This window comes from Salvelinus sp. IW2-2015, linkage group LG20 (assembly GCF_002910315.2).
Source record: "Salvelinus sp. IW2-2015 linkage group LG20, ASM291031v2, whole genome shotgun sequence".
Lineage (NCBI taxonomy): Eukaryota > Metazoa > Chordata > Actinopteri > Salmoniformes > Salmonidae > Salvelinus > Salvelinus sp. IW2-2015.
Genome location: NC_036860.1, coordinates 1,351,092 through 1,366,091, shown reverse-complemented (window position 1 = coordinate 1,366,091; position 15,000 = coordinate 1,351,092). Strand labels below are relative to the sequence as shown.

The window sequence follows — 15,000 nt, the reverse complement described above, 5'->3', positions numbered from 1 at the left end:
GCCGTCTGGGCCTGCAGCCTTGCGAGGTAATGGCCTTTGTCTGGTTACGTTCATAACATTCATAGTTATTGACCCATGCCAAAGTTATTTAAACTTTTTTTGTGGTTTGTTGAACACATTCCATGGATATCACTTCACATTGCACACGTTTAGAGCATCTGGATGGTTCCCTAGAGATGGCATTTCACTTTGCTACTCTCAATTTGAGTTTTTTGTATTATCTCRATCTAAACATKACAAAACATTAAGAAAACCTTCCTAATATTGAGTTGTACAATCTCAAAGGGGCATTTTGTACTGCATGTAGTAGACCTGGGTCCACTCTTTCCTCTTTCTGCCTTCTCATTTGACACAACTTCATTAGGAAAACAGTGCTGGTCTAATAAGCAGAYATAAATAGTTCTGATGTCCTCGTGCCTGCCCGCCCGGGCCCAGGAAGAGGGCTGTCTGCACCAGGCAGCTTGGCCCCAGGCTGTGTTGACCAATGTGCCAGTCTGGCCGTCTATAACAGAATGTGACACGAGTGTGAACACAGCATGGCACACTGGGAATGAAGTACAGTACAGCAGTCCATCCATTATCCTCGTGTTTAAAATGTTTTTTTTTGTGACACAACAGTTTAGGAGGCCTTTCAGAGGTAGTGATATGAAATTAGCTATTATTTTTGAATGTGCCATGGTGTTTCATAGTCAGGTGGTACGGTCCGGTACGGCGTCCCAGCAAAATAAATAGTGGAGGTACACCATACTGCTAAAACATGAGCCTATCACATAATTAAAACAAAATGGCAACAAAACTGTATGCTATTACACCCCTTTTTTATCACGGAAGTCAGATGCATGAAAAATGAGGGAATGGACATGAAAACGTGTGGTAGCCTATAGCCTACGCTCCAAAATGCGATGTGGTTCGACGAGAACACTGACATTTTGGCAAGGCAGAGATGAGTGGGCGACACCGAGACACRCACGGACAGCAGTGGACGCATAAATTCTGGCCTAATGACAATCACCAAATGTCATCACACTTTTTGGTGTTTTATGTAATAGATGTCTCTTTCCTTTCACCACTGTTTGGAGGCTGGAAATATGTTGCAAGAGAATGAACGTGCACTGGTAGCCTAGTAAAGRAKCCCTTTGAAGTGATTATTTGACAATCAGATGAAAACACCATGACTGGTTGTGTTTATGCCACAATAAAAGGTAATACATTTTAAATGATTCATCTTTATGAATAGGCCCACAGAGATCCTATTGAATTAATAGGGATTCTATATGTAATTGCTATGTAGCCCAAAAATGTTGTGGAGCACCTATGCAGTTCCAGTACAGGGAAGAAATTTCAGCCTACCTCCCACTTTCAGTATTACTCACTGAAACTGCCTGCAATAACAACAATCCTAGAAAATAGAAACAGCAGATGATTTGAGAAAATGTGCTTCAGTATTATGATGCAAGTCACTTTCCACTCCCGTTTTGGCTTTCACATTCTTCTAGGACTTAATTTGCAGGATGAGAGTGGGCCCCATGTTTGGCCAGGTTTGCTTGACATTTGTGTGATGTGAGTAACTCTTATGGGATTGACAGACTTTGTGGTTTCTAGCTTGGTCCCCCCTTGCCTCTCCCTGCCGTAGGTTCTGTCATCAGCACCAGCCAGACGTGCTCCCAGCCGCCTGGCACCGCCTTTCTCCTCCTGCTCCCAAAGACAGCCTGCTCAGCTGCTCTAAAACCAGCACAGGAACACAGAGATAGAGGGGGACATGGTGGAGCTGTGTCCCATGGTTCAGTGACAGGCCCTCTGAAGCCTTTCCAAGGCAGGCCTCTTGCACTTAAGGGAGAGGAAGTGGTCGCAGTCTGTACCAAGCAACAGGCTGCTAGGGTCAAGCTGGATAAGAGGGATAGAAGACCCAGACTGAGGCGGTACTGCACCTCCTAGAAAACAAGTCCATTTAAACCAGCTGTCAGTCAACTGTCAGGCCTATCATCTTTTGTGAGACTGATAGACTGGAGATGTGGAGATGTGTGGCCTTAAGGACTAGGTTTATTATGCTAGCCCATATCGCAGCTGATCAAAATATGGAATAAGTGATCTTGGACTAGCAGTGTATGTTCTTTATTATATCTTTCCTCATATTAAGGCTGGCCTTTCTCTCTAGTTTTGGTCTGTTGCCACTCCTGAGAAAAGATGATACTGGATATTTCAATCGAGAAAATGCAATGCATGTTGGGTGGTGGATGTACTAACTGCTGATCTCTGCACCCAGCAGTGCCTCCCTGTGGGATCAGTCAGTCAGTCAAACGTTTTGGAGGCCTGCCAGAGACAGCAGTGTTGCTTGTGGAGTGGTGGTCTTATGTGTAAGCATAGCGAAATAGGTGAAGGGCACACAGGAAGTTGCCAGTGGGGGTAAGTTGATATCAGTAACTTAAGAATGGCATATAACATTCCCAGATCTAATATTGCATGGCTCGTTTTTATGATGTCATGGCAGCTGTCCTGTAGTACTTTATCACTTGCTCTTGTGTGACAGTGATCTAATAAAAAAATTAAAAAAATACTTCACCTTTATTTAAACCAGGTAGGCAAGTTGAGAACAAGTTCTCATTTACAATTGCGACCTGGCCAAGATAAAGCAAAGCAGTTCGACACATACAACAACACAGAGTTACACATGGAGTTAAACAAACATACAGTCAATAATACAGTTGAAAAACAAGTCTATATACAATGTGAGCAAGTGAGGTGAGATAAGGAGGTGAAGGCAAAAAAAGGCCATGTGGGCGAAGTAAATACAATATAGCAAGTAAAACATGGAATGGTTGATTTGCAGTGGAAGATGTGCAAATAGAGATAGAAATAATGGGGTGAAATGAGCAAAATAAATAAATACAGTAGGGAAAGAGGTAGTTGTTGGGCTAATTATAGATGGCTATGTACAGGTGCAGTAATCTGTGAGCTGCTCTGACAGCTGATGCTTAAAGCTAGTGAGGGAGATAAGTGTTCCAGTTTCAGAGATTTTTGTAGTTCGTTCCAGTCATTGGCAGCAGAGAACTGGAAGGAGAGGCGGCCAAAGGAAGAATTGGTTTGGGGTGACCAGAGAGAGATACCTGCTGGAGCGCGTGCTACAGGTGGGTGCTGCTATGGTGACCAGCGAGCTGAGATAAGGGGACTTTACCTAGCAGGGTCTTGTAGATGACCTGGAGCCAGTGGGTTTGGCGACGAGTATGAAGCGAGGCCAGCCAACGAGAGTACAGGTCGCAGTGGTGTAGTATATGGGCTTGGTGACAAAACGGATGGCACTGTGATAGACTGCATCCAATTTGTGAGTAGGTATTGGAGGCTATTTTGTAAATGACATCGCCGAAGTCGAGGATTGGTAGTCTGTCAGTTTTTACAAGGTTATGTTTGGCAGCATGAGTGAAAATGCTTTGTTCGGAATAGGAAGCCAATTCTAATTTAACTTTGGATGGATGTTTGATGTGAGTCTGGAAGGAGAGTTTACAGTCTAACCAGACACCTAGGTATTTGTAGTTGTCCACATATTCTAAGTCAGAACCGTCCAGAGTAGTGATGCTGGACGGGCGGGCAGGTGCAGGCAGCGATCGGTTGAATAGCATGCATTTAGTTGTACTTGTATTTAAGAGCAGTTGGAGGCCCCGGAAGGAGAGTTGTATGGCATTGAAGCTCGTCTGGAGGGTTGTTAACACAGTGTCCAAAGAAGGGCCAGAACTATACAGAATGKTGTCATCTGTGTAGAGATGGATCAGAGACTCACCAGCAGCAAGAGCGACATCATTGATGTATACAGAGAAGAGAGTCGGTCCAAGAATTAATGGTCCAATGGTCCAGAGTTAGAAGATATGTGGAGATCTGATTGGTTTTTATTGAAGATAACATCGTTATCAAGAACTTTGATTTTATTATCTCTCAATAATTTGGCAATGTATACTGGGCAATTCCACGGTAATGGAATAACAGAATGCGATTTCGATTATTCACTTTAATAGTATGCCAAACAAAAACCATTGATTGCAAAGTTAAACAAACCATACAACTCTATGMACAAGGACTAGTTTTAACAATTTCCACWGAAAATTTAACAAAAACAGACTTACTCAAACGTTTAGATGTAAAGTTTGGTAACAGAATGACGGTAAAATTCCCCTCAGTTTATGTGACGTTTTCCAAACTCCCTGTTAAATGTTTACTCTGAATTAAGATTCAAAGATGTCTGCAGAAAGAATAGGGTGTCAGCTATGATGAAACAACTTTTGTTTTTGAACTACAGTAAATTAAGTTGATTAACATCTGGTTAGAGAATGATGGCAGGGGTCTTCAACATTATTGTGTTTTAATGTACTTCTGATACCTTTTAAGATACCTGTTCTGCCAGATGTTTCCTTAGACCCCTTTGACCAGAAATCAAAGCCTTTGCTTATTCCTAATTCGTAGAATGAAAATGGTTGAAAAATGTATATAAAGTGCATTCAAAAAGTAATCGGACCCCTTGACTTTTTCAAATTTTTGTTACGTTACAGCCTTATTCTAAAATGGATTAAATCGTTTTTTCCCCTCAGAAATCTACACACAATACCCCGTAATGACAAAGCAAAAACAGGTTTTTAGACATTTCTGCAAATCTATTAAAAATAAAAACTGAAATATGACATTTACATAAGTATTCAGACCCATTACCCATTACAGCCTTGAGTCTTCTTGGGTATGACGCTATAAGCTTGGCACACCCATTCTTCTCTGCAGATCCTATCAAGCTCTGTCAGGTTGGATGGGGAGCGTTGCTGTATAGCTATTTTCAGGTCTCTCCAGAGATGTTCGATCGGGTTCAAGTCTGGACTCTGRCTGGGCCACTCAAGGACATTCTGAGACTTGACCCGAAACCACTACTGCGTTGTCTTGGCTGTGTGCTTAGGGTCGTTGTCCTGTTGGAAGGTGAACCTTCTCCCCAGTCTGAGGTCCTGAGCACTCCGGAGCAGGTTTTCATCAAGGATCTCTCTGTACTTTGCTCTGTTCATCTTTCCCTCAATCCTGACTAGTCTCGCAGTCACTGCCGCTGAAAAACAGCCCCACAGCATGACGCTCTACCACAATGCTTGATGGTGCCAGGTTTCCTCCAGATGTGACGTTTGGCATTCAGGCCAAAGAGTTCAATCTTGGTTTCATCAGACCAGAAAGTATTTTCTCATGGTCTGAGAGTCCTTTAGGTGCCTTTTGAAAAACTCCAAGCGTGCTGTCATGTTCCTTTTACCGAGGAGTGGCTTCCATCTGGCCACTCAACCATAAAGGCCTGATTGGTGGAATGCTGCAGAGATGGTTGTCCTTCTGGAAGGTTCTCCCATCTCCACAGAGGAACTCTGGAGCTCTGTCAGGGTGACCATCGGGTTCTTGGTCACCTCCCTGACCAAGGCCCTTCTCCCCCGATTGCTCAGTTTGGCCAGGTGGCCAGCTATAGGAAGAGTCTTGGTGTTCCTAAACTTCTTCCATTTTGGCACCATTCCCCAGATCTGTGCCTCGACACAATCCTGTCTCGGAGTTCTACAGACAATTCCTTTGACCTCATGACTTGGTTTTTGCTCTGACATGCACTGTCAACTGTGGGACCTTATAAAGACAGGTGTGTGCAAATCATGTCCAATCAATTGAATTTACCACAGGTGGACTCCAATCAAGTTGTAGAAACATCTCAAGGATGATCAATGGAAACAGGATGCACCTGAGCTCAATTTCGAGTCTCATAGCAAGGGATCTGAATACGTATGTAAATAAGGTATTTCTGTTTTATATATTTTTTTATACATTTGCAAACAATTCTTAACCTGTTTTCGCTTTGTCATTATGGGGTATTGTGTGTATATTGATGAGGAACATTTTTTATTTAATCCATTTTAGAATAAGGTTGTAACGTAAAAAAATGTGGAAATATAGGGAAGGGGTCTGAATACTTTCCGAATGCACTGTATGCCTTAATTTCTAAAACACAGACTCTTAGCTTTCATTTGACACCAAATTTGATATGCTAATATGAACTTCACATATTAGTGCTCATAGTTTTTTTGTTTTTCTTTTACATGGAAATGCTCTACTTTTTTATGTGGCGATAGAGAAAAGGGTAGCTGGTCATTATCCAAAAATAACCGAGAGCGCAACCATTTATGAGTACTTCAAATCCTTGCCTTACTTTAGTACTTTGAGTACATCAACATTGCAAATCAAACACTTCTATGCCTTGAGGGCAGCATGTTGAAGTTATTGGAAGATCATGTGTGGCCAATGTGGAAACCAGGTGTCCTTTAATTCCTATTGGCGACAAGTCTGTGACTGACTGATGGTGAGCCGAGGTGGACGCCAGACACAAACCCCCAGGGCAGCTCTGGTAGTAGAGGCCAGGGATGGTTGGATGACTCTGTCATATATCTGATCTGATAGTCTGGCTGAGGCCATCGTTGCCATGCTCTGGCTCTATCTGTTGGCTAGGTTATCTGTGTTTCCTGGGACTGTCAGCAGTGTGGATGGGCTCTGGGCCGGGCCTGGCAGCTTGGCAGTGCCACTGATGARTTAAATGGGCTGGGTGGGTAGTGGCGGGTAGAGCTTGGCTGTCCTTTTGAATTCTGGCCTTCTTTCATCTCTGAGATGAGCATAGCTATGACGATGCTTCTTTGCAGGGACGCCAATGACCTGTCTGTGATGCACAGATGGTTGGTCTCCGTACAACAACCAGAATGCATCAGCCAGCRCAAGGCAGCACAGGCTGTCTAAATATCTGATAGCACTGTGACTTATAGCCCCCTAATTGCACTGAACAGACATATAAATGCAACATGTAAAGTGCAGGTCCCATGTTTCATGAGCTGAAATAAAAGATCCCAGAAATGTTCCATACTGTATGCACAAAAATATTCCCCTTCACAAGGTTCACCTGTGTAATGATCATGATGTTTAATCAGCTTCTAGATATGCCACACCTGTCAGGTGGATGGATTATCTTGGCAAAGGAGAAATGCTCACTACCAGGGATTTAAACACATGGGATGGGATGGGGTCTTTTATTTCAGCTCATGAAACATGGGACCAACACTTTACATGTTGCGTTTATATTTTTGTTCAGTATACTTTGGATTTACTCAAGCATATTTTAAGCCACTAACCAATCATAAAGCCATAACATGAGGGTTGTATTCTAGTCCATTAAGAATACAGAATACAAATACATTTTTGTTTTCCATTGAAAAAGGTTTTGCTACGGTGTTCCCTACTGAACATGACCCAGGAGGAATTCACTCTGACCCACCAGTGACTTCTGACACAGCATTTAGGAAATAATTTGCTTGCAGTTTGTAAAAGGTGTTTGGAAGATGTATTGCGCTCATAGAAATCCCCTGAAGCTGTCGATGCAGGCATCTCTGTAAGACAACATATTAACTGTGCTTTCACATGGTGCGATATGTAATGATTTACCTATTAAATGTTTTAAACAGACAGATGGCAACCCTCTCATGTTTCAGTGGAGCACCTGCTTGGCTTAGTGTGCTCAGTGTACCACACCAAGGARAAGGAGCAAAGCCATACTGTTTGGGAGTATTAAATCCTGCATGCTTTTCATTAGGCTTCCCCATATGCCAAATGTATACTATCTTCATACTACACTGAGCAAAAATATAAATACAACATGTAAAGTGTTGTTTCATGAGCTCAGACATTTTCCATACGCACAAAAAGCTTATTTATCACAAATTTGGGCAGAAACTTGTTTACATCCCTTTTAGTGAGCATTTCTCCTTTGCCAAGATAATATATCCACCTGACAGGTGTGGCATATCAAAAAGCTGATTAAACAACATGATCATTACACAGGTGCAACTTGTGCTGGGGACAATGAAAGGCCACTAAAATGTGCAGTTTGTACACATTCTTCAGYTGGGTTTGTACAACTGAAGAATTGCTGCACTAGCCGTCTCAGGGAAGCTCATCTGCATGCWCGTTGTCCTCACCAGGGTCTTGACCTGACTGTAACTGACTTCAGTGGGCAAATGCTCACCTTCGATGTCCACTGACACGCTGGAGAAGTGTGCTCTTCACAGATGTATCCTGGTTTAAACTGTACTAGGCAGATGGTGTTGTGTGGGTGAGTGGTTTGCTGATGTCAACGTTGTGAACAGAGTACCCCATGGTGACAGTGGGGTTATGGTATGGGCAGGCATAAGCTACGGACAATGAACACTATTGCATTTTATCGATGGCAATTTGAATGCACAGAGATTCCGTGAYGAGATCCCGAGGCCCATTGTTGTGCCATTCATCCGCCTCCATCACCTCATGTTTCAGCATGATAATACACAGCCCCATGTYGCAAGGATCTSTACACAATTCCTCGAAGCTGGAAATCTCCCAGTTCTTTCATGGCCTGCATCCTCACACATGAAGCATGTTTGGGATGCTCTGGATCAATGTGTGTTCCAGTTCCTGCCAATAACCAGCAACTTCGCACAGCCATTGAAGAGGACTGTTACAACATTACACAGGCCACAATCAATAGCCTGATCAACTCTATGCGAAGGAGGTTAACTCGTTTGTTTTTGTTTTTATGCAGAGGCCATTGGCTACATGGTGGTTTTCTGATGCACTCCCCTACCTTTAAAAAAAATGGTATCTGTGACCAACAGATGCATATCTCTATTCCAATTCATGTGAAATCCAAAGATTAGGGCCTAATGCATTTATTTTAATTGACTGATTTCCTTACATKAAATATTTTAAATTGTTGCATTTATATTTTTGTTCAGTGTATTAACTCTCTCCACAGCAGCTCATCATCCCTCACGTTACTCTTTAAGGACAAACACCATGAATTAAGCACAGCAATAACCCATTTAGAAGAGCAGAGAGCTGACAACTAACAGTACACAGACCTGAGTCCAATGTTAGACTCAAAGGAACTATGATGAAAATAGCTGCTGCAGTACCACACAATGTAAATAAATCATAACTAAACCCAAACATGAAGTTTTAAAGCAAGTAGCCACAACTTTAGAACACAGTGTTTTCTGACACTGCCTCTTCTGCTCGCCTCACTGAACTTTTGCTAAATTTAACCTGATATCTCTGTCAGCTGACAAGCAGATCCAAGCGTTACTAATCAGAGGCTCCATAGTCCTGCACTACTGTACTCTAGTTTTCCCTCCTCTCTCTCTCTCTCGTGCGCACTGTCTCGCTCTCGCGTGCTGCCTCTTTGAATATTGTAAATCTCAGAGTATCGGTGGTTTCATTCAGTTAGTAGTGGCTTAAAATCTTTATTTTGCTACAGTGGCAGGTCAATGGCATGCTTGCTGCTTCTTCTTGGTTGGATAGACTTGCATTTTTCAGAGGACAAAACTGCAGCTGAGTGAATCAGTGCTTCAGAGAGAAATGCTAGAAACATTTAATTGAATTCTTTAATATTCTCTTCCCTCTGCTCAAGCACTTGAGCAGTAATGTATTTAGGTTTCTCTCCATTAAATAGGTACATTGATTCTACATTGAAAGGGCGGTGTCATGTTTTACTGAATTAAACTATAGTTGACATACTTCCAAAAAAACGTTGTATGTCTTTCACAAATGCTGTTTGCTTAGGATCATAGTCTGTTTTCTGCATTTGAAGTGGTTCTCCATGCTGTTATTCRTCAGCTACAGAAGCAGTTGTGGCTACYCAAGTGATTTTGGCACATAATCTTATCTACAGCTACCTGTTTGTTTCAGTTGGCATCAGACTTCTTCTTCAGAACATTCCATGGATTCTAGCCCAGGTGTTCTCTACAGCGCTCAATCACCTTTATCAGCAATCCAGTCTTGAGTTGATCTTTCACCTGTTAATGAAAACCAGTCACCGAGGTCTCTTGTTACTAATTGATGAGAAGAAGCCATATGCGAGGCCTTTGGATGACGGCAGAGCCTAATCTTCATCTGCCTCCTCTCTGTTTGATGGGATTCATATTTAATAGATGATCATGAATGTTTCACGCGACTCTTTTCTTGTGTGGTGCAACAGAGGTGTCAGGTGGGCGTAGATCCTCAGTGGGAGGGAGAGGCAGGATTACTGCTCAACAAGAGTCTCCGAGAGGGCCCTGGCTGGCTGCGCCTAACTGTCAGAGACACGCTTGATCAGAAACATCTGTCCAACCTGCTCACATTTAGTCACTGAACTTTGTGTGGTTCTCAAGAAAGCAGCCTATTCTGATCAAACTAGAGATACAGAAACTGGGATGTGGGAGGTATTTTCCGTCGGTCAAGAGGCTGAGTGGGAATCGAGAGGTTGAAAGAGCTGAAAGAGACAAATAAAATGACTAAAGACTCTATGCTGTCACTGTAGCTGCATAATACTGACCCTTAGTCACTGTTTAACATGTGGTTGTGGTTTTACAACTTAACTGTATGTGCAGATATGGCTTAAATCAGGTTTATTTGCCTACCGTGCTCAATAACGACAAAATATTAACATCACCTCGCAAGCTTCTCAAACAATATTATAAGCAAAACACACAAGCATCTGTTGCTCACAGATAATAGTAATTGTATGTGTCATTGATTGAGCGAGCGAGGTCATAGTTTTAGAAGGAGGATGATTTCACACAAAGGGGCCTCTCCCACTGACCATTGAGTTTCTTGGTGTAGCCTGATAACAGCATCCTTGTCTCCAGTCACATCTGCAGCCCTCCTGTTAAACAACAGCCATTAGTGCAGGCAGGCATGGCAGGCAGGCAGGCAGGCGCGGCAGGCGGGCAGGCAGGCAGGCAGGCAGGCAGGCGGGGGAACGCAGGCTGTCTGCAGCCCACATCGGCTGCTAATGCTCTGATCATGGCTAGGGAATCATCACATTCTGTGTGCCTGCAGCCAAAACGTGTTTTTGTTTGTTCTTATCACCCTATGATCTCTTTAGAGCCTCACTCTGCTCTACTTATCCAGCTGCTCAATGTGAGAATGGGATGGATGGTTTTCTCCTTGTTTGGATGTTTGATCTGAATGCAACCTGCGTGCTTCGTTTGTATTCTTCATGTCTATTATTAATGTTGTATAAACTGGTGAGAATGTGAGTTTTTCATTGGGTTGGAATCAATATACAGTATAAATACCAGTCAAAAGTTTGGACACACCTACTATTCAAAGGTTTTCTTTATTTACTATTTCCTACATTGTAGAATAATAGCGAAGACATCAAATCTATGAAATAACACATATGGAATCATGTAGTAACAGTCTGAAGGGTTCCCACAAATGCAGAGACTTGTTGGCTGCTTTCCTTCACTCTGCGGTCCAACTCATCCCAAACCATCTCAATCGGTTTGAGGTCGGGTGATTGTGGCGGCCATGTCATCTGATGAGGACTCCATCATTCTTCTTGGTCAAATAGCCCTTACACAGCTGGAGGTGTGTTTTGGGTCATTGTCCTGTGGAAAAACAAATATAGTCCCATTAGGGCAAACCAGATGGGATGGCGTATCGCTGCAGAATTCTGTGTAGCCATGTTGGTTAAGTGTGTCTTGAATTATATATAAACACTGACAGTGTCACCAGAAAAGCACCATCAACCTCCTCCATGCTTCAAGGTGGAACCACACATGCAGAGATCATCCGTTCACCTACTCTTGCGTCTCACAAAGACAAGGGTTGGAACCAAAAAATCTAAATTGGACTCATCAGACGAGGACAGATTTCCACCATGTCTAATGTCCATGTCTCATGTTCTGGCCCAAGCAAGTCTCTTTTTCTTATTGGTGTCCTTTAGTAGTGATTCACGCAGTCTCTTCTGAACAGTTTGATGTTAAGATGTGTTGTTTTATTGAACTCTGTGAAGCATTTATTTGGGCTGCATCTGAGGTGCAGTTAATAATACTTATTGAACTTATCCTCTGCAGCAGAGGAACTCTGCGTCTTCCTTTCCTGTGGCGGTCTCATGAGAGCCAGTTTCATATAACGCTTGATGGTTTTGCTACTGTACTTGAGAAACTTTCAAGAGTTGTTGAATTTTCGGTATTGACTGACCTTCATGTCTAAATAATGATGAACTGTCCTTTCACTTTTCTAATTTGAGCTGTTCTTGCCATAATATGGACTTGGTCTTTTACACAATAGGGCTATCTCTAAACGCCACCTCTACCATGTCACAACACAACTATTGGCTCAAACACATTAAGAAGGAAAAAATTCCACAAATTCACTTTTAACAAGGCACACCTGTTAATTGAAATGCATTCCAGGTGACAACCTCGTGAAGCTGGTTGAGAGAATGCCAAGCGTGTGCAAAGCTGTCATCAAGGCACAAGGGTGGCTATTATGAAGAATTCAAATATAAAATATATTTGGAGTGTAGATTTTTTGTTGTTGCTTACTACATGATCTCATATGGTTATTTCATAGTTTTGATGTTTCACTATATTCTATAATTAGAAAAGGTTAATAAAGAAAAACCCTGGAATGAGTAGGCGTGTCCAAACGTTTGACCGTACTGTATATACAAAAGTCAACTTTGCAGAATACACTGTATAGGGTAGTTGTTGAGATGTCAGTGGCAGCTGTGTAGTGGGTTACAGGTGTATGGAGGGTGAAACTTGCAAGTGAGATGACTTTGGATCTTGATAGAGCAGAGCTGTGGCTTTACATTGAACATCACAGCCACTGAAGAGAGATTGTCAATAAGTCATTTTGACAGGCTCTACCCTCAAATCAAATCAAATGTTATTGGTTAGCAATGTTAATGGAGTGAAGCGAAATGCTTGTGCTTCGAGTTCCGACCGTGCAGTAATATCTAACAAGTAATCTACACTTCACAACAACTTCCTTATACACAGAGTGTAAAGGAATGAATAAGAATATGTACATATAAATAAATATTAATGAGCGATGGCCGTGCGGCATAGCGCATGCAGTAGATGGTATAGAGTACAGTATATACATATCAGATGAGTAATGTAGGTTATGTTAATTAACATTATAAAAGTGGCATGTTTAAAGTGACTAGTGATACATTTATTTACATATCAATTTTAATTATTAAGTGCTAGAGATTGAGTCAGTATGTTGCAGCAGCCACTCAATGTTAGTGATGGCTGTTAACAGTCTGATGCTTGAGATAGAAGCTGTTTTTCAGTCCTTCGGTCTCAGCTTTGATGCACCTGTAACTGACCTCGCCTTCTGGATGATAGCAGGTGTAACAGGCAGTGGCCGGGTGGTTGTTGTCCTTGATGATCTTTTTGGCTTCCTGTGACATCAGGTGGTGTAGGTGTCTGGAGGGCAGGTAGTTTGCCCCCGGTGATGCGTTGTGCAGACCTCACTATCCCTCTGAGAGCCTTACGGTTGTGGGCGAGCAGTTGCCGTACAGGCAGTGATACAGCCGACAGGATGATCTCATTGTGCATCTGTAAAAGTTTGTGGAGTGTTTCGGTGACAGCCAAATTTCTGTTGCGCCTTCTTCACCACGCTGTATGGTGGGATGGGGGGGGACCATTTCATTTGTCCGTGTGTGTATGCCGAGGAACTTAAAACTTTCCACCTTCTCCACTACTCCCATCGATGTGGAAGGGGTCTCCGTCTGCTTCCTCGAAGTCCACGATCATCTCCTTTGTTTTGTTGACGTTGAGTGTGAGGTATTTTCCTGACACCACACTCTGAGAGCCATTCCCTCCTGTAGGCCTCGTCATTGTGGTAATCAAGCCTACACACCACGTCTGCAAACTTGATGATTGAGTTGGAGCATGCATAGCCACGCAGTCATGGGTGAACAGGAGTACAGGAGAGGGCTGAGAAGCACCCTTGGGGCCCAAGTGTTGAGGATCAGCGGTGGAATTTTTCCTACCCTCACCACCTGGGGAGGCCCGCATATAAGTCAGTACCCAGTTGCACGGGCGGGTACGAGACCACCAGGGCCGCAGCTTAATGACGAGTTTGGAGGTTACTATGGTGTTAAATGCTGAGCTGTAATCAATGAACAGCATTCTTACATAAGTATTCCTCTTGTCCAGATGGGTTAGAGCAGTGTGCAGAGTCTCTCTTCATGCTAGCTGCTCTTATATGTCAGTTTACATTATACCCTTTCCAGATCCATTCACTCTTATGGAATTKATGAAGTTATTCTAAAATAGAGTATAAAATGCACTGCAGTGAATCACCCAAGACCCTAAAGAAATGTAGAAAAAAGCCTCATTATCTCAAAGCTGTACACTATAAGATTATGCAGTCAGTCTGCTGATGTTAATGCATTGACGCATTACATGGTCTCACTCGCTGTTGTTTTCCCCAGTCTATTTGTTAAGCTTCAGATCCCTGATGGAACTATCAGTCTGCTGTCTGGATGATATCTCAATGGAGCTTTGAAGACTGTCAGCCTGCCTGTCTCTCCGATGCCTCCACTCCCCCAGCCTGCTGTATGTATCCGTTTTCCCCACCTGAATGAGAATGACTTTAACCCATGAATGAACCATATCCTCACTGTACTGCTTGCGTAGCCCAGGAATTATTCTCTCTCTCGTTGCTTTAGCTTAGCCTCAGAAATGATGGTCCTTCCCCCACATCTGTGGTTGGCTGACACGGGAGGAAATAGTTGTGTTATCCGTCTGACAGTGTTCCTYTGCTTAAACATGGCCTTTGCAGCTCAACCCTTTTATCTGTGTGTGATTGATGGAGCTTCAGGGGAGCTGGAGTGCTCTTAGAGGTCTGGCGTCAGCTGTCTAATCGCTAGTTGCCTATGCCCTGGCCTGGCCTCACCTCTTTCGCACTTCCCCCTCTCCTCGACCCCGGTGAGAGTTTACCGTTAATCACAGCTACTTTGTGGTATATCAATCAGAAACTCCCTACGCTACCKCACCGGCCTTTAATGTATGTATTGAAGAGAGTTCTGCCGTTTGTATTTTACTTACTCACAAGGTATATCAGAACATATACAGTGGGAAAGGGGATACCTAGTCAGTTTGCACAACTAAATGCATTCAACTGAAATGTGTCTTCCGCATTTAACCCAAC

General features: G+C 42.9%; 1 protein-coding gene across 1 annotated transcript in view; it reads right to left on the bottom strand.

Moving 5' to 3' along the window:
- The window catches only part of LOC111981121 (DNA-3-methyladenine glycosylase), a 22,902-nt gene extending 9,220 nt beyond the window's left edge, over positions 1-13,682 (bottom strand). Inside the window, 2 exon segments of the mRNA XM_070433720.1 lie at positions 418-502; positions 13,528-13,682. Of these exon segments, the coding sequence (XP_070289821.1) occupies positions 418-502; positions 13,528-13,682 (240 nt within the window).
- Between the last annotated feature and the right edge of the window lie 1,318 nt (positions 13,683-15,000).